The sequence below is a fragment of the Scyliorhinus canicula genome, chromosome 8 (assembly GCF_902713615.1).
Source record: "Scyliorhinus canicula chromosome 8, sScyCan1.1, whole genome shotgun sequence".
NCBI lineage: Eukaryota > Metazoa > Chordata > Chondrichthyes > Carcharhiniformes > Scyliorhinidae > Scyliorhinus > Scyliorhinus canicula.
This window is the reverse complement of record NC_052153.1, coordinates 2,625,606-2,651,513: the sequence shown is the minus strand read 5'-3', so window position 1 is coordinate 2,651,513 and position 25,908 is coordinate 2,625,606. Positions and strand designations below refer to the sequence as shown.

General features: G+C 43.8%; 1 protein-coding gene across 2 annotated transcripts in view; it reads left to right on the top strand.

The window, feature by feature from the left end:
• The window catches only part of LOC119970052 (coiled-coil domain-containing protein 171-like), a 282,328-nt gene that overhangs the window by 137,846 nt on the left and 118,574 nt on the right, over positions 1 to 25,908 (top strand). For both annotated transcript variants that reach the window (XM_038804011.1, XM_038804010.1), the window contains exon 17: positions 8,359 to 8,475. In XM_038804011.1, the coding sequence (XP_038659939.1) occupies positions 8,359 to 8,475 (117 nt within the window). The remainder of the gene's footprint in view (positions 1 to 8,358; positions 8,476 to 25,908) is intronic.

Genomic DNA, 25,908 nt, shown 5'->3' with positions numbered 1-25,908 from the left:
ATTGGGTCCTAGCCATTACTGGGGAAGCACGTGGGGTCTGCCGTTGACATCTTAAAGCACAATGGTCATCCATCACCTCTGATGGTTGAATTAAAAAGGTGATAGGCGGCATTTGCCATTTACATCTCAATGCTGTGCATGAATTATTTAGATTATTTTAGGAAGTATCTGTTTGGAGACATTCTAGAGTTTGAAGTAAGACATCTGCTTCATTCAGGGATCATGTTCTCCAATTGGACAGTGATAGATTCTCTGAATCCCAAAAATAAATATTGAGCTAAATGGACAAAATATGATCTCTGCTGTTCTTTTAGAAAGTTTACCAGATTATTATAAAATCGTAGAGCACGGAAGAAGACCACTCAACCCATTTTCATTTCCCCATAACCATACAAATGTTTCTATTTTAAGAATTATTCCAGTTTACTTTGAAGGTTACCTTTGAATCTGCTGTATCTTTTTAGCAGGGTGTTTAAGTATGAGGAGATGATAAATTTGGTGTAGGAAGAGAGCGATCTGGGGTTTACATAAATCTTTGAAGGTATGATGTGGAGATGCCAGCGTTGGACTGGGGTGAGCACAGTAAGAAGTCTTACAACACCAGGTTAAAGTCCAACATGTTTGTTTCAAACACTCAGGTCCTGAGGAAGGAGCAGTGCTCCGAAAGCTAGTGTTTGAAACAAACATGTTGGACTTTAACCTGGTGTTATAAGGCTTCTTACTTTGGTAGCAAGACAAAATGAGGAAATGGTTATAAAAGAGTTTTTTGAAAAAAAAACATACTGCTGAAGCTTTGCATTTTATACTCACCAGGGCGCATTCTCAAAAATACCATATCTCCAAAGGGAGCAACAATTTATCCTGCATGTGAAGAGGGTGGTGATTTGTTGGCAAGTGGACTCTGATTGGTGGATGTGTTGCCATGGAGAATGAAACAGGAGATAGTTAACTGCCAGTTAACTGATAGTTAACTTAAAACCAGAGAGGTCAACTCTGGTCAAGGCATTGCCATGGACCAGGGTATGGCTGTCCTCCAAAGATTGTTATTCCCTTTGAGATTTGGTATTATTGTGAATCTGTTCTGATGAGGGCAAGATGAAAAGCTTCAACAGCATGTCTTTCTCAGCAATACTCAAGTTCTGTCATACCAAATGCCTGTTTATTATTAAAGTACACTCCTATTTCATCTTCTCCCCACTTGTTGCTTTTTTAGTTGTCCTCTGCTCACTTTTAAAGACTTCCAATCCATTGGCTTCCCACTAATCCTCACCACTTTGTATGCTTTTTGCTTTGCATTTATGCTGTCCTTGACTTCACTCGTCAACCACGGATGTCTTGGCCTCCCCTTAACATGCTTCCCAATGCTGGGAATGAATTTGTGTTGTGCCTCCCGAATAACCCCAAAAACTCCTGCCATTGCTGTTCCACTGTCTTCCCTGCTAGGCTCCTTTTCCAATCAGCTCTGGCCAGCTCCTCCCTCATGTCTTTGTAATTCCCCTTATTTAATTGTAATAGTGTTAAATCTGATTGCAGCTTCTCCGTCTCAAACTGCAGGGTAAATTCTATCATATTGTGGTCACTGCTCCCCAAGGGTTCCTTCACCTTAAGTTCCCTAATCAAGTCTGCCTCATTACAGGTCACCAAATCCCAAATTGCCTGTTCCCTAGTAGGCTCTGTCACAAGCTGCTCCAAGAAACCATCTCTTAGACATTCCACAAATTGCAGCATTTATTGAAAGGATCGTCATATTCCTGTGGAATGTGGGTGACAAGTCAATGAACAGATCCAGTAGGCAGTCTATAGATTGGTGGATTTGCAGCGGTACTGTTTTTTTGATTTGTTTTACTGTTCACTCGTCTGTAAAGAAATTTCTCTTTGAGGAGAATCCAAGATAGTGTTGTCGTCGATGTGAGTAGAACAAAGGTTCTTTGCAACTGATGCTCTGGGGTCCTGCTTATTGCTAAGCAGGTTATTGCTAAGTAAGTGCTACTTGATAGCACTGTTGATGACCCCTTCCATCACTTTATTGATGATGGAGAGTAGACTGATAGGGCGGTAATTGGCAGGGTTGGATTTGTTCTGCTTTTTGTGTACAGGGCACCTGGGCAACTTTCCACATTGCCGGATAGATGCCAGTGTTTTAGCTGTACTGGAACAGCTTGGCTAGGGGTACAGCAAGTTCTGGAGCACAAGTCTTCAGTTCTATTGCCAGAATATTGTCAGGGCGTTTACAGTATCCAGTGCCTTCAGCCGTTCCTTGATATCAGATGGAGTGAATCGTATTAGTTGAAGACTGACATCTGTGATGCTGTAGACCTGGAGGGCATCGAGATGGAGGATACTTGCAGTTGTTTCTTGTTCTTGGGGAAAATGGCACACTCTCCCAAGGTAGGGAAGTTCCCACACAGACCTTTAATTTTGATCACAGCGTGTCTATTTTTCAATCACAGCACAGGTGCCTAAGCATCCACATGGGTGAGTGGGGCGTGTCATTCATCACATACTCTAATTGTTGCTACACAGGCTTTTGGAGCGTGACCTCATTAACTGACCTCATTAACACTACACCCTGTATGCTTCAACCAATGCCAGTGCTTATGTAGTTACATTGTATATTTTATGTTGCCCTATTATGTATTTTATTTTCTTCCCTTTTCTTCCTATGTACTTAATGATCTGTTGAGCAGCTCGCAGAAAAATACTTTTCACTGTACCTCGGTCCACGTGACAATAAACAAATCCAATCCAATCCGGAGTGCACATCGGAACTGGATAAGTCACTGCAAGATTAAAATTCAGGTCTGCTTGTTGTAAAACCATCTTGTGATATTGGGCTGCCCCAGTGCCTGACTTGTGACCAACTTGCCCAGTAACCCATGTCTCTATCAGGGAGGAAGGACTCTTCAGCAGCTCTTGAGGACTTATCCATTCACACAGGCTAGTTGATGGTTGCTGGTCAACTCTTTTCCTGTCCTAGACAACAGATTTAAAGCAGCTCCCTTTTGTTGCAAGAACAAAGATAGTTTTAAGGGATTTATATTTGTATTAGTAAATAGTTAAAATAAGGTATAGTTTTAAGTGGGTTTAATTTAGCGGTTCTGTGACTCTGTTCCTAAAGAAAAGTAAAAGTTACCGTCTTTTGAGCTAGGGTTCCATTTTGGGATCTTTCTGCCCAGTTGTAACATCACCTGGGGTCATAACACTTCTAAACAGTTTGCTGCAGTTGCATGCGATTGGCTTGTCTGCTTTTGTGGCTGGAGGAGGAGTAGCTGCAAGAAAGACGTGAGAACAGGACCAGGCTGCGTGAAGGAGGAGAGCAGTGTACAGGAGGCTTTCCCCAAAGTAGATCTACAGGGAACAGTTCTCAACAGAACAAGGTGGAGGAGCAATGCCTCAGGGGCCTCCCCTTCACCAAGCAGGCCATCACTCTTTATCCTGCTGCAGTCACAACCTAAACCTTTGAGCAGAGCATAGGCAGTATGGTTTGTAGCTATCAAGGTTGCTATGGCCCTTAACTTATGTTACAGCCTCCATTCTGGCGGAGGCAGATGACATTAGCACATCTGCTGATCACAGTTAACTGTATCAATGAGATAGGTGTAATGTTAAGAGTTGTTCTGATTATTGAAATCTGGTAACTGATCTATGCTCACTGTTATAATGTAATTGGGATCATGGAGACGTGGCTCCCGAGTGACTAAGGATGGGAATTCTACATCCAGGGGTATTCAATATTCAGGAAAGAAAGAAGGGAAGTAAAGATAAAGGGAAGTGAGATATTGTTGCTGGTTAAAGAGGAGACACAATAGTAAGGAAGGACATTAGCCTGGACGATGTGGAATCTATATGGGTGGAGTTACGGAACACCAAAGGGCACAGTTAGTGGGAGTTGTGTACAGTGAACTAAACAGTAGTTGTGAGGTTGGGGACTGCATCCTTGTTCGCAAGTCTCAAGGTTAATGTGCAGGTTCAGTCGGCAGTTAAGAAGACAAATGCAATGTTAGCATTCATGTCAAGAGGGCTAGAATACAAGACCAGGGATGTACTTCTGAGGCTGCATAAGGCTCTGGTCAGACCCCATTTGGAGTATTGTGAGCAGTTTTGGGCCCCGTATCTAAGGAAGGATGTGTTGGCCTTGGGAAGGGTCTGGAGGAAGTCCGCAAGAATGATCCCTGTAATGAAGAGCTTGTCTTATGAAGAATGGTTGAGGACTCGGGGTCTGTACTCGTTGGAATTTAGAAGAATGAGGGGGGATCTTATTGAAATTTACAGGATACTGCGAGGTCTGGAGAGAGTGGATGTGGAGAGGATGTTTCCACTTGTAGGAAAAACTAGAGCCAGAGGACACACTCTCGGACTAAAGAGACGATCCTTTAAAACAGAGATGAGGAGGAATTTCTTCAGCAAGAGGGTGGTGAATCTGTGGAACCCTTTGCCGTGGAAGGTTGTGGAGGCCAAATCACTGAGTGTCTTTAAGACCGAGATAGATAGGTTCTTGATTAAGGGGACACGGGGTGAAGGCAGGAGAATGGGGATGAGAAAAATATCAGCCATGATTCAATGGTGGAGCAGACTCGATGGGGCCGAGTGGCCAAATTCTGCTTCTATGTCTTATGGTCTTATCAAATAGGAAATTAAAGATGCGTGCAGTAAGGATACAGCAGTTATTATGGTGACTTCAATCTGCATAGATTGGGCTAATCGGACTGGTAGCAATGCGATGAAGGAGGATTTCCTGGAATGTATAAGGGATGGTTTTCTCAACCAGTTTGTTGAGGAACCAACTCGAGAGCAGGCCACCCTAGACTGGATATTGTGCAATGACCGAGGATTAATTAGCAACGTTGCGGTGTGATGTCCTTTTGGGAAGAGTGACCATAATATGGTAGAATTCTTCATTAAGATAGAGAGTGACACAGTTAAGTCAGAGACTAGGGTCCTGAACTGAAAGAAAACTAACTTTGATGGTATGAGATGTGCATTGGCTAGGATAAGCTGGCAACGGAGTTGACGGTGGATAGGCAATGACAGACATTTAAAGAACACATGGATGAACTTCAACAATTGTACATCCCCGATTGGCGCAAGAGTAGGTGAAGGTGGCTTGACCATGGCTAACGAGGGAAATCAGGGATAGTGTTAAAGCCAAAGGGGAGGCATATAAATTGGCCAGAAAAAGCAGCAAGCCTGAGGAATGGGAGAAATTTAAAATTCAGCAGAGGAGGACAAAGGATTTAATTCTGAAGGGGAAAATAGAACTAGAGAGTAAGCTTGCAGAAAACATAAAAACTGACTGCAAAAACTTCTTTCGATTATGTGAAGAGAAAAAGACTGGTAAAGACAAACAGTTAGAATCAGGTGAATTCATAATGGGCAACAAAGTGATTGCAGACCGGTTGAAGAATTACTTTGGATCTGTCTTCACTAAGGAGGACACAAATAACCTTCCAGAAATACGAGGAGACAGAGGGTCCAGCATGAAAGAGAAACTGAAGGAAATCCTTATTAGTCAGGAAATAGCATCGGGGAAATTGATGGGAATAAAACCCGATAAGTCCCCAGGGCCTGATGCTCTGCATCCCAGAGTACTTAAGGAAGTGGCCCTAGAAATAGTGGATGCATTGTTGATAATTTTCCAGTATTCTATGGACTCTGCAAGAGTTCGAATGGATTGGAGTAGCTGAAGTAACCCCACTTTTTTTTAAAAAAGGAGGGAGAGAGAGAATAGGCAATTATAGGCCGGTTAGCCTGACATTGGTGATGGGGAAAATGCTGGAGTCAACCTGGGACCCTGGAGCTGTGACACAACTGTGATAACCACTGTGCTACCGTTCCACCCAAGAGGTTATCCACTTTGGTGGCAAAATCAGGCAGGCAGATTATTATCTGAATGGTGGCAGTTTAGGAAAAGGGGAAATGCAACGAGACCTGGGTGCCATGGTGGAACAGTTGCTGAAGGTTGGCATTAGGGTACAGCAGGCGGTGAGGAAAGTTAATGGCCATAGAGTATAGGAGTAGGGTTGTCTTGCTGAGGCTACATCTGGAGTATTTTGTGCAGTTTTGGTCTTCTAGTTTGAGGAAGGACATTCTTGCTATTGAGGGAGGACAGGATTGACATATGAAAAAAGACTGGATCGACAGGGTTTGTACTCACTGGAGTTCAGAAGAATGAGAGGGGATCTTATAAAGACATCTAAATTCCTGATGGGATTGGACAGGGAAGAATGTTCTGGATGTTGGGGATGTCCAGAACTCGGGGTCACGGTATAAGGGGTCAGCCATTCAGGACCAAGATGAGGAAGAACTTCTTCTCTCAGAGTTGTGAACTTGTGGAATTCTCTATCACAGAAAGCTGTTGGGGCCAGTTTGTTGGATCTATTCAAGAGGGAGCTGGACGTGGCCCTTGCAGCTAAAGAGACCAAGGGGTATGGAGAGAAAGCAGCAGTGAGATACTGAATTTACATGTTCAGCCATGATCATATTGAATGATGGTGCAGGCTCGAAGGGCAGAGTGGCCTACTCCACCTATTTTCTATGTCCTTGATTGGTTAAGTCTAGGTGTGGACTGAGAGAAAAGTAAACAGACAGAAGCCACTAAAATCTGAGCTGAAACATGGAGTCAGCATTTTAAAGCATTATATAAAACTGTAAACTCCTGCACACTTTGAAACTAGTCTCAACTCTACATTGCTGAGGAAAATCAAATATATAAAATATGTAACAGCAGGTATCACTCCCATTACTAAAACGAGTGTAGGTAAGGCACAGTAGCTCAATGGTTAGCATTGCTGCCTCACAAGCGCTGAGGACGCGGATTCAATCCCGGCCCCGGGTCACTGTCCATGTGGAGTTTGCACATTCTCCCCATGTCTGCGTTGGTCTCTCCCCCACAACCCAAAGATGTGCAGGATAGGTGGATTGGCCACACTAAATTGCCCCTTGATTGGAAATATAAGAATTGGATAATCTATATTTATTTATCAAAACAGAAGATGTAAATATCTTTTCCCACGGACAAAGCAAATCCGGATGAGAGGTGCTGGGTGTTGCATGCCTAGCTGTCTTCCCCAGGATCTATTGACAGTATTGAAGTTTCTCAAGCCTGACACCCCTCAATTGTTCCCTCCAAAGTCCAACTTGTTTGTGGCTACACGTCATGCAGCTCTGCCTGATTTGTTGGCAGAACTCATGATTCATTCATCCCACACTGTCTTTGCTTAAATGCTTACTTAGTTTGATATTAGACAATATGGACAGAGACAGGATACTCAGACTGCAAATGGGAGTATCCAAGTCGATAACTAATGAAAACGCAAAACTTTTAACAAACCATAATCCGAATCTCAAAGTCAATGTGACAGATTCAGTTTCTTAAAGCTATCCTGTTGTCTCAATTTCGTTCCAACACATAGATCATTTTGTACTGCAAATTCAGTCTATTTTGGAAACTGTTGCAGCGGCTCTCTATCTTTATGGGCACCAGAAAGGGAATGTTTTCATCTTCACCTCCGTTGGATTTGCTAAATCATATTTACTTTTAGAAATCTGTTCCAGTGGAATTGAGTTTTGATTTTGAAAGTTATTTTGTGAACAAGTTTCTTGAAAAAAGGCAAGTTGTCACATGGTGAAGACTGAAGCAATATTTAGCAGCGCACCAAGAAAGCAGACAGTTTGCAACAAACACTGGTGATATTTGAAGGCAAAAAATGTTCCACATTGAAAATAAACTTTTTCTTCTACTGGAGTTCACACAAACGGATAATAAAATCTTATACAGTGCTTGGTATTGATGTTTAATGTTTTTCCACACACACACTCACACACACATACTCTCACTCACGCACACACTCTGTGTGTCTCTTTCACACACTCTTTTTTTCTCTCTCTCTCTCCCTCACACACACACTCTATCTCTCTCACACACTCTCACACTGTCACTCTCTCACGCACACACTATCGCTCTCTCTCTTTCTCTCTCACACACTCTCTCACACACTCTCTCTTTCTCTCTCTCTCTCTCTCTCCCTCACACACGCTGTGTCTCTCACACACTGTCACACTCTCATGCACACACACACTATCTCTCTCTCTTTCTCACACACACAATCTCTCTCTCTCTTTCTCTCACACACACTCTCACACACACTCTCTTTCTCTCTCTCTCTCCCTCACACAGTGTCTCTCGCACACTGTCACACTCATGAACACACACTGTCTCTCTCTCTCTCTCTTTCTCACACACTATCTCTCTCACACACACACACTTTCTCTCTCTCTCTCACACGCACACATACAGAGAACTGTGCCTTTTGCTGTTATTACATGTATTGTCATGTTGCTTTGTTACATTTTTCCTAGGACAGGAAAGAGAGCAGAACCACTTTATTCAGGCTGTTGAATGGTTTTCCAGCTCTGACCTCCTGGCTGCAATAATTGATTCAATGGCCGATTTACAGGATGTTATCACTAAATCACGTAAGTAGATTCACCAGTTCACACTCTAGGAAAAATTCAGTGTTTTCCTCAAAAAATTATTTCGTATATAAAAGTGTACATTTATGTTCAACCTAATAGAAAGCTCAACCTTTCGTGAACATGCCAAATGCACACTGTATATTTTATGATCATAAAAGTGATGCATTGCAAGCTTTATAACAATATAGTGAACCTATCCCAATATTGGATTTTTCGACCACTTTGGGAGCTAAACTTTTCAGTAAGGTGCAGCAGACACTTGCAGCTCTGCTGTTCATTTACTGTACTGTAGAATAATCTGATTGCAAAATAAATAATGCAACTGATTATTTGTGTGGTCAGTATACAGATGTGCTCCAGCTGATTGTTGTTCAGTCACAGAACGCTGACATGATCTCGTATTCTCTGGCATGCAGCATCTCTCACACAGTGAATAAAGTTTAATATGCTTAATAAAATGTAAAGTGATACTTTCAAGTTGCCGTGCACGTCCTCAAAAATAAGCTGCTTTTGCATGTTGATTAAACGTGTCTACGTGTTCTCTTAGCATTTAATGAAGCAAGGGGTTATCAACTGCTCAACTGCCTTCTTCATTGCTGATAAATGGAGATTACTTAACTTAAACTTTGCTACACACTGACTAATGGTGGATCCACAATTGGCTGATTTCTGCTTTAAATCATTCGAGGTAGCAATCTGACAACATATATTCAGAATTCTGCAAATGGAGAAATTTTGAACTTTCAGTTTTGAAAATACCTTTACAAACTCCAAACATAGTGTAAGTCTGAACTTTGTGTGGCTTGAAGCTTCAGCGATATACAACAATCACAATCCTTTGTGTCGAGAAATTTGAACCCTCTTTCATAATGAAGATCAAACTATCTTTTGTGTACAATTGTCAATGGCCTCTGTTTGTCAACCCTTGCTCCTGACAACTGGTGAACTCACAGCTAAATGGAATGTGGCTTGGATAGGGTCGTGATGCTATAGGTGCAGGAAAGGATAGAAGGGATGTTAGTGCTATTTAGAAATTTGTTGTGTGAATTGGGGAGATGGTGGCGTCATAATGTCTCTGGACTCGTAATTCTGAGGTCTAGGCTAATGTCCTGAGGTACAAAGGTTCAAATCCCACCTCAGCCGCTGGTGGAATTTAAATTCCATTAATAAATCTGGAATGTAAAGCTAGTCTAAGTAATGGTGGCCATGACAACTATCATCGATTGCTGTAAACACCCATCTGGTTCACTAATGTCCTTTATGGAAGGAAATCTGCTGTCCTTACCCCACCAACACCAGGTAAAAGTCCACCAAGTTTATTTGAAATCACAAGCTTTTGGAGCGCTGCTCTTTGATCAAGTGAAGGCTTTTACCCAGTCTGACCAATGTGGAACTCCACTCCCACAGCAATGTGGTTGACTCTTAGCTGCCCTGTGCAATGGTCTCTGCTCAAGGCCACTTGGGGATGGGTAACAAATGCTTACCTGCCAGCGACACTGCTGTCCCATGAAAGAATAGAATATTAAAAGGTAAGGTTACAGTGGTATTTTGGTCAGAGTGCATGTTTAGTATCTGCACTGAATTGTCATTCCACATCCTGCACATGAATCTGTCCCTTAGCTAATTGATCAGAGGGAATCGGGTATGTGGCATGTCAGGCTATCCATGTGAGATGATGTTGCTTCTCTCTATTAAAAGTAGCCCGAATGCCTAATCATCAGCGAATTTCTCGGAGTCCTCAGTACCTGATGTAATTAGAGAGTCGTGAACACCGCCCAGTTCATTTGGGAAAGCGGGCAGCATAATCAAAGACCCCTCCCACCTGGGTTATTGTCTCTGCCAACTTCTTCATCGGGCAGGAGATACAAAAATCTGAGAACACGCACCAACAGATTCAAAAACAGCTTCTTCCCCGCTGTTAACAGACTCCTGAATGACCCTCTTAATGAGGACGCCGAGAAATTCGCTGATGATTAGGCATTCGGGCTACTTTTAATAGAGGGAAGCAATGTCATCTCATATGGATAGCCTGACATGCCACATACCTGATTCCCTCTGATCTATTCACACATCTTCTCTACTGAGTAATACAACACTCCGTATGCTTGACCTGATATCTGTGTCTATGCATTTACACTGTGTATTTATGATTGTTCTATAGTTTTCCATGTATGAAACAATCTGTCTGGACTGTACGCAGAACAATACTTTTCACTGTACCTCGGTACACGTGACAATAAATCAAAACAAATGTATTTTATTACAAAAGTGTAAAAAGAACAGTAACTTACACACTTAATAACCTCACAATTCACAGTCTGTACAATTTTTACACCCTCTCCCTCCATCGCGACGAACAATTCCTTAAACATGGTCATGAACAATCCCCACCGCATGTGAAAGCCCTCCTCCGACCCCCTTATCTCAGGAGAAAGTCAGGCAGATTCCCCAGCCAGGCCGCCATCCCCGGCGGCGTAACCGACCTCCAATTCAGCAAGCTCCTTCGCCGGTCAGAGAGCGAAGGCCCCAACATCGGCCCCCTCCCCCTCCTGCAGCTCTGGCATTTCCAACACCCTAAAGATCGCCACCATTAGGTCCGACCTGACCGCCACAATTTTGGGCAATGTCCCAAACACTCCTCCCAGTACCTCTCCAGCTTCTCGCAACCCAGAACATGTCCACATGGCTCGCCGGCCCCCGCCCACACTTCTTGCACTCATCAGCCACCCCTTGAAAGAATCCACTTATTCTTGCCTGAGTCATATGTACCCTATGCACTACCTTGAATTGAATCAAGATCATCCGTGTGCAGGAGGAGGTCGTGTTCACCCTGTGCTTCACCTCACACCATAGGCCCCAATGTATTCTACCCCCCAGCTCCTCCCATTTGCACTTGATCCCCGCCACTTGCGCCGCCTCTACTGCTCCTCCAACCACCGATATATACCCACAATCCTACCCTCTCCCGATTCGTCCGCGAGTGTCAATTGCTCCAGCAGATTTCTGTAACAAATTCCAATAAAATTAAAAAAAAAAAAAAAATTGCTCCAGCAGGGTATGCCCCAGCAAACTGGAAAACCTCCACTCCTTTCTTGCGAAGTCCTGCATCTGCATATGCCTAAATTCACTCTTCCACCCCCCCCCCCTTAGCAACTCATACCTCTCCCACAACTCATCCAGACCCGCAAACTGCCCTTCCAGATACTTGTCCCTCACCCTCTCCTGACCCACCTCCCGTATATCCCATCCATCTCCCCCGGCTTAAACCTATGGTCCCTGCACAGTGCTGTCAACACCGACATCCAATTTAAAGTGCCTCCTCAGCTGATCCCACAGCTTGACCATCGACTGTACTACTGGGCTCCCTATATGCCCCTCATCTCTGTTTTGAAGGATCGTCCCTTTAGTCTGAGATTGTGTCCTCTGCTTCGAGTTTTTCCTACAAGTGGAAACATCCTCTCCATGTCCACTCTATCCAGGCCTTGCAGTATCCTGTAAGTTTCAATAAGATCCCCTCTCATCTTTCTAAACTCCAACGAGTACAGACCCAGAGTCCTCAACTGTTCCTCATACGACAAGCTCTTCAATCCAGGGATCATTCTTCTGAACCTCCTCTGGACCCTTTCCAAGGCCAGCACGTTCTTCCTTTGAAACAAAGCCCAAGACCTCCGATTGTGACCATGGGACGTCCGGTTGTGACCATGGAGTGAATGGTCACATACAGGGCTGCTCTTGCTTTAAGTCACAGAAAAGAGCTCTTTTTACTCAGAACTGGGTGGAATATTGATGAAAAGGCGTAGGTGGATGTTAGAAGAGTAGTTTACCCCAGGAGTGATATGTCTGCTGATCACCAGACCCGGCAGAAAACAGTGAGAGATTTGGCTGAATCTTGTGCTGCAGTAACAGCCTCTTCCAACATGCAGGTGAGGGAAGGGCAAGCTGGCAGGCCCCAGATACAGGAGCTGATGGCTTTTATCAAGGAGGAATTCCAGAAACGGGGCACAAAACTGCTCACAATACTCCAAATGGGGTCTGACCAGAACTTTATATAGCCTCGGAAGTACATCCCCAGTCTTGTATTCTAGCCCTCTTGACATGAATGCTATCTCTTTTAGAACTCTGGGATGCAGTCCATCCGGTCCAGGTGATTTATCCACCGTCAGACTTTTCAGTTCACCCAAAATCTTCTCTTTATTGATGGCCAATGCACTCACCTCTGCCCCTGTTTCTTCTGGAGCTCTGGCATCCCACTGGTGTCTTCCACAATGAAGACTGATGCAAAGTAACTGTTCAGTTCCTCTGCCATTTCATTGTTTCCTATTATTATTTCTCCAGCCACATTTTCCACTGGTACAATATCTGTTTTTGCCTCTTACCTTTTATATATTGAAAAACAAAACTCTTCCTATCTTCTTTTATATTACTAGCTAGCTTACTTTCCTATTTCATCTTCTACCCCCTTATTGCTTTTTTAGTTGTCCTCTGCTTGCTTTTAATGGCTTCCCAATCCTCTGGCTTCCCACTAATCCTCAACACTTTGTATGCTTTTTCTTTTGCTTTTATGCTGTTCTTGACTTCCCTCGTAGACTCTGTCACAAGGTGCTCCAAAAAACCATCTCTTCGACGTTCCACAAATTCCTTTCTTGGGATCCACTACCAACCTGATTTTCCTAGTCCACCTGCATATTAAAGTCCCCCGTGATTATTGTGATATTGTCTTTTTTGCACGCCTTTTCTATCTCCTGATTTATTTTCTGCCCCACATCCTGACTACTGCTAGGGGGCTTGTACATAACTCCCATCAGAGTCTTTTTACCTTTGCGATTCCTCAACTCTACCCACAGAGATTCTATGCCTTCTGATCCGATATCGCTCCTTGCTGTCGATTTAACTTCGTTCCTTACTAACAATGCAACCCCGCCCCCTTTGACCATCTGCCTGTCCTTTCGATAGGACACATATCCTTGTATATTTAGATCCCAGCCCTGATCCCCTTGTAGCCATGTCTCTGTGATGCTCACAACATCGTACCGGCAAATTTCAATGTGCGTAACAAGCTCGTTTACCTTGTTTGGTATGCTGCGCGCATTAAGGTACAACACCCTCAGTCCTGCATTGACCACCTTCCTTCTCAAACTTGTCACCTTTTTTTCTCTGCCTGAGGGTGATGTTTTATTTTGGTTCTCTATTTCCCCTTCAGACACCTTCAAAGCTAGTGCTCTGGTTCCCACCACCCCCCTGCCATACTAGTTTAAGTCCGCCCTAGTGACTCGAGCAAACCTCCCTGGCCTGCTGCTGTGAAGCCCAATGCAAGCTGGAGGAGCAGCATCTGATCTTCCAGTTAGGCACATTACAGCCCGCAGGACTCAACAACGAGTTCAACAACTTTAGTCTGTGACCGTTCTCCTCCATCCGGAACCTTTCTTTATACAAAATTTTCTTGTTCCAATGCAACAACCCCCCCCCCCCCCCCCCCCCACCTTCCCCCACAGGCCCATCTGTCATTTGTTCTTTCATTTTGATCCCACTGATCACTGACCGTTACTCTCCCAGTAACGCATTCTGATATCTTACCTTTCTGCCACGATCTGCATGTTCTACTGCCATTGATGCATCCTCTGTCTTGTGACCTCCGCATCTTTATTGCAATCTCTGCTAGCCCCCACCGATCACTGACCGTCTACTCTCTTCCACGCCCTCTTGCACAGTAATAATCCAACGCTTTTGTCCCTCTCCCTAACTCTGAAGAAGAGTTGTACAGACTCGAAATGTTAATTCTGTTTTCTCTCTCCACAGATGCTACCCGACCTGTTGAGTTTTTCCAGCATTTTCTGTTTTTGTCACAGAATGGCTGCATTTAGTCCTGCTGAGGACTTTAAACACTAAAGACTTTTAAAGTCCACTTTTGATGCCTGATGGACATCAAACTGCCTGTTTCTGGGTAACAGTCATGGTTTCCAACCCTGCCGTGTATATTTGCACTGTACCAGTAAAGATCAGGATTTGAGAAGTGGTAATAGTGGTCGAATAAACATCAGAAGGTCATTTTTGCCTGGCAGACAAGAATACAGAAGCTTGCTTTGGGCTCTTAGAAATAAGTCAATGTGCATCGCTTAAACAAACTCACTTTTCAGGAAGCAAGTAAACGCCTTAATTTTCATTCTGAGTAACTTTTGTATGCGGAGCAGCAAGCTATCTTGTAAATGTTTCTGTAATTATTTCCCCAGCTCTGCTGATCCCATGTTAAACTGAACAGTTCAGAATGAAATGAATGAATGAAGATCCTGCTTCATCTTGCCTTTCAAACAGGAAATTTCATGGGGCTGTTCAAGTTGTTTCAATTAAGGGCCATCTGTGAATCCTCAAAATGGATTTCACTAGAACATAGAACAGTACAGCACAGAACAGGCCCTTCGGCCCTCGATGTTGTGCCGAGCAATGATCACCCTACTCAAACCCATGTATCCACCCTATACCCGTAACCCAACAACCCCCCTTACTTTTTAGGACACTATGGGCAATTTAGCATGGCCAATCCACCTAACCCGCACATCTTTGGACTGTGGGAGGAAACCGGAGCACCCGGAGGAAACCCACGCACACACGGGGGGAACGTGCAGACTCCGCACAGACAGTGACCCAGCCGGGAATCGAACCTGGGACCCTGGCCCTGTGAAGCCACAGTGCTAGCCACTTGTGCTACCGTGCTGCCCTTGTGCTACCGTGCAGCCCTCGTCAGTTCAACAGGTCTAACCTCTGGGAGATCTGTCCTCCCTGTTGTGAAGAAACTCCATTGGTAGGAGCAATTCTGAGAGTTACCAAAACAATAGTCGGATTATAGTGCGATCACAGTAGGTTGGATTTTCACTGAGTTGGGAAGGCTGAGTAAACATAAAAAAATGGTGGGCGGGACCTGTATGTGGAAGTCAAGCCCCCATTTCCCAGCAGATCCAATTTTTGCTCATTGGGGAAAGGTGGGGACAAGGTGTTGAGTTTAAACGGACACAATTTTAGCTTTTGCAAAGGTCTTAACCTGCACCGAGGGAATCACAGGTGCTGGAATGTGGCGACTAGGGGCTTATCACAGTAACTTCATTGCAGTGTTAATGTAAGCCTGCTTGTGACAATAAAGATTATTAGAAAATTAGGTCTGTTTAATTGCCATGATCTAAAACAATGGAACCATAGAAAAGGTACGACACAGAATACTCTCAACCTTGCCCCTCACCTGAGGTGTGGTGGTCCTCATGTTAAATCATCACCATTCAGCTCTCCCCTTCGAAGGCTGTATCAGTGAGAGAACAGACTTTGATGAATGGGACTTTTTTGACAACTATTGCCTGTACAGTGGGAGCTGTATTAGTTGTTAGAATTTATCTACACATGACTCCTGAGGTTTACCCACCGTTGGGGTCTGTGCCCACCTTCACCTGGGTAGTGAAAATCCTGGCCAATGTCTTGGGTGGGTAGTGGCACATTAGTCTTGCTGGATTCAACAAGATCGTTTTTACTCATTTAGTACTCATCCCTGCCTCATGTTTTCCTGAACACAGGAAGCACGATGAATGAAAGGAAGGCAGGAAATTTCTAGAACAGCAACTCACTTTCTGAAAACCTTAATGTTTGTTCTAGCTGTGTGGGCCAGCAGGAAGGCAAGGTGTTAGGGCCAAGAATCAGAACCCCAATTTTTTATGGGATTTTTACTTTGGAAAACTGTGAGGAAATGTAACTGCGCCACAGGAGTGACTACACTGACCAGCAAACAGCTTTTATGGTAAAACAAACATTAATTTCAACACAGAGTTAAACACATTAGCAACAAAGAATTAACTTGCATTTAACAGTTGTAACATTGTACTTATTTTCTAATCCTGCATCTATGTATATATTATATATATATTCCCATTGAACAAACCAACCTATCTCGAATACCGCTCATGAATAAAGTTAATCGACCAGGGTTTTTCTTGCTTATGTTGGTGCATAGTCTTTAAAAGAGATAGTTCTTGAGAACCAAACTGAACCCTGTTTGTCCAGCTTGGAGACCCAACAGCAACTTGGCTTTCCCATTATCTATGTCATTTGCAATCCAATATCACACCACATTTTTGTGTCTCATTACAAAAGGTTGCATTGCCCCTGCGGAATTCAGTAATTCTCTCCCTTTGCAATCACAGCAAAAAGCAAAAACATTAAAATATGAAAAATTCTCACATCCATCGCAAAGGTTCCCAGGAACATAGACTAAACCAGTGTTTTTCAAACTTTCTTTTCCCGGCACTCCCTTTTACCAACTGGCGGACTTTAGCGACCCACGCTGGCCAACCTTCGAGCACACCATTATTGCTTACCTATGACGCGGTAGGTGAGCCTGCATGGTCCACATGATCTCAGTTGCTTCGTCATTGAATGTTACATTTCTGCTGAGGACTTCAGCTGACGATTTAAGTTCTCACTTTGAAAAAAAGCAAGAGGTTTGTCCTCTAACTCGCCATGCTTAGTCTTCAAATGCCTTTTAAGTTTTGAGGGTTTTAAACTTTCATTTGCCTGTTCTTCCTTGCATATAACATACATGGGCTTTGCATCCTGATTTGCATTGGCACAATTAAAACCATACCTCAAGAAATCATCTTTATACTGCTTTGTTCCCGATTTCAGTTTCTTCTTAATTGTTGGTTCACCAGTGGCCCTGGAGCTCTGGATACAGCTCACACCAGCAGTGCTTAGTCCTGCCGTGGACTCTCCTGTGTATCTCACACCAGCAGTGCTTAGTCCTGCCGTGGACTCTCCTGTGCATCTCACACCAGCAGTGCTTAGTCCTGCCGTGGACTCTCCTGAGAAGCTCACACCAGCACTGCTTAGTCCTGCCGTGGACTCTCCTGAGAAGCTCATACCAGCACTGCTTAGTCCTGCCGTGGACTCTCCTGAGAAGCTCACACCAGCACTGCTTAGTCCTGCCGTGGACTCTCCTGAGAAAGTTAAAACCAGCACTCCTTAGTCCTGCTGTGGACTCTCCTGAGAAGCTCTCTCCAGCAGATTCAGTTGTGAGATCCTGGCCTGTTTGTGTCTCTGGACCTATCTTCCTTATTACAAAATAATCCATCTTCGGATCGTCACACAGTCCTGTTGTTTGCTTGCTGGCAGCTACAAAATGGAGGAATCTCTTCTCCATGATTTCACACCCAAAGCAAGGATGGACAGGGTACGTGTCGTCAGTGTACATGCTGGGTGTGTGACCTTCTCTCTGCTGTTGCCTCTGGCGGAAAGATTCCATTGTTCATATTTAAAGGCTGGTCACGGCCGGCATTCTTTTTTTTTTACTTTGAAACTTTATTTCCAATACCTGATTTTTTGCAAGTTTATGACTTTTTACTACTGAAAATTAAAGCACTTTCAGTTGAACATGAGCATCCTTGCATTTACACACAAAGTTTGTTTTAAATATATTCCCATTTCTTTAGAAATTTAAACAAGTATAGAAAAAAAGTACAATCTTGTTTTTACTTTCGAAACTGTGACTTGTCAAACTTGTCAAACATTTACAATGTCACAATATTTCTTACTGCTTCCACTGCATTGCATTAAACATCCAAGTCGACTCCTTCTCCATTCTCACCAAAAGCACTTACTTGCTGGTTTCCAGAGAGTGGCGACACAATGTGATGACTGTAGGTTTTATCCCGTTTGACCTGTCAGCTGTATTGACTGGCCTCGTTCGATCGGTATTCCTCGCCGACAAACCTGGCCTGACTTCCCTCACTTGCCTCCCGCTGTCCAGTAGCTGCATTCACCCCAGTTTCGGACTGCTGACCAGTATTTCACATTGTGGGAGTGCAAGTGGATATTGCGCCGGCCGTTGAACAGCTTGACCACGGAGCCGCAAGTACGGGGTACGAACCAAGTAGTGCGCAAAGGATGAGCAGCAGAATGGAGTGCCAAGCAGGGGGGGCCACCACTGTTGGCATTGTGCGCCCACGTGGATGCCTGTCGTCCCTGTCCCCATCTCCCGCGCACATGCGGTGACCAGCAGACAGCCCAGCCTCGCGTCACCCTGCTCCCTCAGACGATGCAACCAATCGGGGACTGCCCATGGCGGGCATTCCTCAAAGCTAGTTGTGGCTGTTGGGGACTTCTTCCAGCGATCAAGAACACCTCAACCAATCGCTCCGTGACCCTCCCGACACCCAGGGTTTGACATCCTGAGTTTGAAAAACCCTGGACTAAACCAGCCCCTTCAAGAACAGACATTGCTCAGCGTGAAAAGATTCAACCCGGGAGGTGAGCAATATGGAGGTGCTCATGAGTAAGCAGGAGCGTGTTAGTGAGCAGAGTAAGTACTGCTTCCCATGTCCATAGGTTGTGTGAATGGATTCTCATCCCATTCCTTTTTTAATATAAATTTAGAGTACCCAATTCATTTTGTCCAATTAAGGGGCAATTTAGCGTGGTCAATCCACCTACCCTGCACATCTTTGGGTTGTGGGGGCGAGACCCCTGCAAACACTGGGAGAATGTGCAAACTCCACACGTACAGTGACCCAGAGCCGGGATCGAACCTGGGACCTCGGCGCCGTGAGGCAGCAGGGCTAACCCACTGCGCCACCGTGCAGCCTTTCTCATCCCATTCCTGAATAAGACACCAGCGGCTATGAAATCATATGCTGTTCCTCCCATGAACCCTGTGACTACAGTTTTTAAAAGATTATACAGAATTTACAAAGAACCTATTGCAGAGAAACCGGCCATCTGGTCTCTGTCTGTGCTTATGTTGTGGAGATGCCGGTGTTGGACTGGGGTGGGCACAGTAAGAAGTCTTACAGCACCAGGTTAAAGTCCAACAGGTTTGTTTTGAATCACTAGCTTTCGGAGCGCAGCTGAGGAAGGAGCTGCTCCGAAAGCTAGTGACTCGAAGCAAACCTGTAGGACTTTAACCTGATGTTGGAAGACATCTTATTGTGTTTATGTTGCACATGAGTCTCCTCCAACCTCCTCCATCTATCCCCATCAGCGTATCCTCCTAATCCCTACCTGAATCTGGGGCTCCAATTTACACATGGCTGTCGCTCCTTGCTTGGAGGGACGAGGGTATTGCTTGGTGAGGACCTAGATATTGGGCTTCATCTTCCTTTTTGGAGATTCCAACGAGCATCCAGAAGCAGGGGAGGAAACATATATCCATCTGGGTGATACGCAGCTATGTAATGGAGTTGGCTCCTGAGAGAACTGAAGAGGTATGCAGTGGGCCGGCAAAGCCAGCCGAGCAGTAGTAGTTACAAGGTGACCAACAAAATGACATTTCCTGGCATCTGATGTCCCATTGTAGAACACAAATCTGCCACTACACTTAATTCAACCACTGAATTTGCATTGAGGAATAGAAAACTAGGTTTGAGCACAATATAACATGCATCGTTGCCAAAGGCAAGCACTGGTGGAAATAAACATTAATTGCATAAATACACAAGAGATGGTTGATAAGTAAAAATTGTTGCACATTATTTGCAATGTGGTGTTAAGATTTATATCCTCAGGAATATTTTAGTGTCCAGGCAGTGAAGTCGTGCAGTCAGATTTGGCAGAATGTGTTGCTCATCAGGCAACTTACACTGAGAAAATAACCATTGGATCATTCATCTGGGGCACATTTGCAGAGTTGTGTAAAAGTCTTGTCAACAGTGATTGATGCAACAGTCTCCCTGGCTGCAGGTTTACTTCAAACATTTCTTCTTCCTGGAGCAGGTTGGCAGCAGAGTGTTTTGCAGCTGGCAATGGGCTGTGTTCTTGATTCTTTTGCTGTTTATTATCTGCCAGAGCCAGTGATGCCAATGGGAGTCACCCTCCCTCCAACGTTCTGAGAAAAAGGTCTACAGGAATAGTACTGTTTACATCTTGCCCCTATCCGTCACAGAACCACTTCACAAACAATATTCAACTAATTTTATTCCCAAAACATTCTGCATATACCCCTGCCATTTCTTCCCTTTATACAGAGACCTGTTTACAAGGCAAATTTGCACACATCACTACTGCATTTGAGACACTATTCAGTCTATATAGCAAAGCACCACTAGATTAATTGGAGGTGGGAGGGTGACTCTCTCTGCCCGGCAGAAACCAGGCAGGTAAAAGCAAGTGGTTCTCTCTGCTGCTCCATTCCTGCCGCACAGCAAGTTTAACCCAGTTACTTTCAGCAGCAACTGAGGGGTCCAATGGAGTAAAGGAAGAACCTCAATATTGTCCGCTGTCATAGAACATAGAATTTACAGTGCAGAAGGAGGCCATTTGGCCCATCGTGTCTGCAGCGGCCCTTGGACAACAGTATACACAGGACCCTAGTGACGTTTTAATAGTGTACCCAGGGCAGGAACTTAGTGTCATTTTAATAGTGTACCCAGGGCGGGACCTCAGTGACATTTTAATACAGTACCCAGGGTAGGGCGGAGACCCTACCATGCTGAGGCCAGAAGGAGCAGGAGTGCACCTTGTGTCCCCTCCCTTCACCCCCCCGCCCCAAAGAAACTCTGGGCCTCCGATGTTCTAGATTTCCCACGCCCGTTCAGAATCCTTGCTGACTGCGGTTAATTTGTTTTTTGTAGAAATGAACCTTTGCCTTATTCCTGATCACTTTTTAAAAAAAAATTATTATTCCTGGATTTTGGGAATAGCTGTTGAGTCGTCCAACTCTAGTTGCCCTGAGACGGTGGTATTTTAATGCAGTAGAACGGCTGGCCGGACAACCACAAGGGCAGCCAAGAGGCAAACACGTAAAAGTCAGACTCGTCTCGGAAGATCAGTTTTCTTTGCTAAATGTTGTTATCAACCTGTTGGGTTTTTCTGTTTCATCATCACTTCCACTGATAGCTGCTCTTTTTCTTTTAGAGCTGAATTAAAATTTTCAAACCATCATGGTGAGATTTGAAATCCATGTAGAAAAGTCCATCCACTTTTATCATCTTGATAATTATAATGAAGTTGTTAATTAATCTTGGTAATTAATCCTGTCTTAGTTTATTTACAACAGACTATACATGAAATGAGAGAACTCCCAGTGACGGGAGGTTTTAAGATCTGTCGGCTCAAAAACAAAGAGCATTCATTGGATGAATTATGCCCACGTAGGGAGACAAATATAGAGTGAATTGTCTCAATGTTGGGACCACTGCTGTTTCTAAAGTATGGAAATGAGCTGGACCAAGGGTGTCAAAATGATCAGTCTCCCTATTTCTCCATCTAATTTATCACTATCATCAGTTTTATGTCATGTTCTCTGGTCTACTAAGTTCGGCCTCTGGAATGGGTCAAAGACACACTTGACTGTCGTGTTCAGTTCCATTCATAACTTCTCATATTGAAACAGGCCATGCTGCAAGCATGCTGATAATGGCACATAATGGTCACACCACACAAGAGCCAGGTAGTGACCATCTCCAGTAAGGGAGAGTCTAAGCACCTCCTCTTGACTTTCACTGGCATCATCATCACTGAATTTTAGAGGCATGCAAGATGCTGAAGGGGATTGACAGGGTAGATGCAGAATGAATGTTTCCCCTTGTTGGACATTCCAGAATGAGAGGCCATAGTTTTAGGCTCAGGGGTGGCAAATTTAAAACCGAAATGAGGAGGAATTACTTCACTCAAAGGGCTGTGAATCTGTGGAATTTTCTACCCCAGAGTGGAGTGAATGATGAAACACTAAACAAATTTAATGAGGAGATAGACAGGGTTTTAATTAGTTGGGGGATGAAGGGTTATGGAGAGTGGGCAGGAGGCTGGAGATGAGGCAGAGATGAGATCAGCCATGATCATTGTGACATTATGTAGAATGTCTAGTATATAAAGGGTTAATGTAATATCATAATTAACCACTAGATGGAGCTGGAAAAGACCTATAAAAAGGACTGACACTCAGGCTTCTGGGAAAGTAGAGGAGAGTGTAGGAAAAAGCAGAGTACAGTTCGAGACAGTGCATGAGACAAGTATTAGTGTAGCGTAGATTGTAGTTTAATAGATTATTGCTTGCTGCAGGAGTAAGTGGCTGAGCTGTCTATTAAGTAGTGTAATTAATGTTAGCTTTGTTATTGAACTTAGCTTGTGTGGTCTTTGTGAACAGTCCAACATCCATCCTGAGTATAAGAAACACAAAGAACACCACAATCGTATTGAATGGCGGAGTGGGCTGGAGGGGCTGATATGCCAACTCCTGCTCCTTGGTTTTATGTTCTTAGAAACTTAACTGGACCAGGCATGTAAATACTGTGACTACAAAAGCAGGACATAGGTTGGGAACTCTGCAGTGACTAATTCAACTCCTGACTTCTCAAAGCCTGTCCACCATCTACAAGACAGCAATCAGGAGTGCGAGGGAACACTCTCCACTTGGTCAGATAAGTGCAGCTCCAACAACACTCCAGCAGCTCCACACCATCCTGGACAAATCAGCCAGTTTGATTGACCACCACCATAAACATTCACTCCCTTCACCACCAGTGCACAGTGGCACTGTGGCCACTCTGTTTAGACATAGAACAGTACAGCACAGAACAGGCCCTTCAGCCCTCGATGTTGTGCCGAGCAATGATCACCCTACTTAAACCCACGTAACCAGTATACTCATAACCCAACAATCCCCCCATTAACCTTACACTACGGGCAATTTAGCATGGCCAATCCACCTAACCCGCACATCTTTGGACTGTGGGAGGAAACCGGAGCACCCGGAGGAAACCCACGCACACACGGGGAGGACGTGCAGACTCCACACAGACAGTGACCCAGCCAGGAATCGAACCTGGGACCCTGGAGCTGTGAAGCATTGATGCTAACCACCATGCTACCGTGAGGCCCCACGGTATTTGTTTCTTGGTCCCATTTGTTTCTTGGCAACACCTTCCAAACCCAGTGTCTCTTTCACATAAAGCAAAAAGGGCAGCAGGCACATGGAAACATCACTGCCTGCAAGTTCCCCTCCAAATCATACACTGTCCAGCCTCGGAACTATACAGCAGTTCCTTCACTGTCGCTGGGTCAAAGTCGTGGGCCACCCTCCCTAACTGCGCTGTGGGAGTATCTACATCATATGGACTGCAGCAAGATGACGAACGCATCATCGTCACTTTCTCGAGCACACTTGGGGATGGTTAATAAATATTGGTCTTGCTAATCAGAATCACATTCGTGAATGGATAAAACAAAATAATTTTGATGTTACGTGTGTTTGTTTTGTCATCCTTTTTGAATACAAGCCCTACTATATAGCCTGTTGAAAACGTACTGACACTGCCTTAGCCCCTATTGAATCCTTCATCATGACTGTCAGTGCCTCATGAATCTTTACTCTGCAATAAATACCAACAACAGTGCCTGTGGATTCATTTGTTGTGAATCTCTTGTAACCTGTCCTGAACTTCCATTTCATTATATGTAATGCAAGGTTTAAAAATAAATGACTAGCCTTAAACATTCATAGCTTCTCTGAAACTCTTGCATAAAGAATCCATAATTTAAGTTGACAAATGTATTGTGAATCAGAGTGCACACTAACTGTAGGAATGCAGTTCACAAGGACAAAAGTGAACTCCACATCAGAGAGAATTAGGCAATGCCATGCTGAGTACATTTTCAGCAATTCTACATGGTGTCTAAAAGAACCAACATATATGCCAACCTCTAGTACCTTATTGTTTATTGTGGTTATCTGCAGCTTTAATGGGTGGTTCAGTTTCAGGTTCTACAGCTATAAGTGCTATGAAATGCAATGCAATATTGCTTGCACATATTGTCAGAACCTGTTCAATATAGGGAAGCAATATTACCAGAAAGGAATGCTGCTGAGGATCCATAATAAATGCCACTTAATGTTTGCCCTCCCTCTCTCTTCCCTTCTCCCATTCCTGGAACCTGCATAAAAATATCCTGTTCCAGTAAAATTCCAGAGCAGACAAAATGAGGCTAGAGGCCAAGAATGCATGGAGCAACATGTATTCTGATGACCAATTTAAGGTATCGTGGGTCACATGATTTCAAGTCCTCCAAGCTGCATTAACAGTTGTGAACGAATGCATATCTAAACCATAAATTATCTCCTGCTGTTTTGGAACTTAGCTGTTCAGAGTTTAAAATATGAGTGACCAGGACTAAAGTATTGAAATCTGAGTATGAAACATATTCAGCAATGATACTTCACAATCAATTTACATGCCGCTATATGTTTTTTCTTCTGGAATGATATCAGCAACATTTTTTCACGTTTGGATGGATTAATATACAAAACCCCTATTTTTGATCCTATGATTGGAAGAGCTCTACAGGATCTGTTAAATTGTTGTAGAATTTACAAAATAAGTATATACGGCTGAGTTTTGACAGCTGTTTCAAGTACATCTTTTTTTATTGTAATGTAATAGTTCAGTTAAATTGAACATGACCTTTATTATACCGATTGGCCCCAACTATTGCTTTGAAATTGAAGCGCAATGCTAAAATGCATTATGGGAATTGGGAAATTCTATTCCAGTGCAATTTTGTTCCCAGGCAAAACAAACTGATGTTGCCATGTTGGCTTACGAGAAGCAAAAATTCAGTTCAGGTTCCAACCGCAGTGCAGCCATTGACCATTAGGTGGGAGCTAGTGTATCACAAATATCTGGGTTGCTTTGCTTTAATACTGCACAGTGCTGGAAATCTTTTCGAGAGAGGGTGCTGGTATGTTTAATATAAATCGATGTTTTTTTGTGATGATCGGGTAGAGCAAAAATATTGGCCTTCCTAAAATCCTGATCAAGCTATATTTTTTTTCATGGAATGTGATCACTAAAAATCAAGGCTGGAGATGAGTATATGAGCGCCAGGAAATTCAATGTCTTGAAGATCTAACCAGTGCATTGAAGAAAGCTGTTACAACATACCTTGTGTTTTTAAAAATGAAAACCGTCCTCACCAGAGTCAATTGGATATCTACTGCTTGGTCCTGGTTTGCAGCAAGCAGGAAACATTATTTCTGATCCCTTTCATAAAATATGGTGCAGTTTGCACAAATGGTTACATAAACAGAGCAAGAATAATTTCTTTCAGTTGCAAATGAACTTTTTCAATCCCATATACGTCTTAAAAGTAAGTAGAAGTTCTTTGCTGCGGTTAACAGTTTATTAATTCACAGGATGGGGGCATCGCTGGCAAGGCCAGCATTTATTGTCCATCCCTCATTGCCCTTGAAAAGGAGGTGGCAAGCTCCCTTCTTGAACCGCTGCAGTCCATGGGGTGTAGGTACACCCACAGTGTTATTAGGGAAGGAGTTACAAGATGTCGACCCAGACACACTTAAGGAATGTCGATATAGTTTGAATCATTTTATTATTGAAAGAATGCACATCGAATTTTGGTCATTCAATTTGATTTGTAACCTTGCTGTCACAGTCGCTGCAAGAAACAATCACA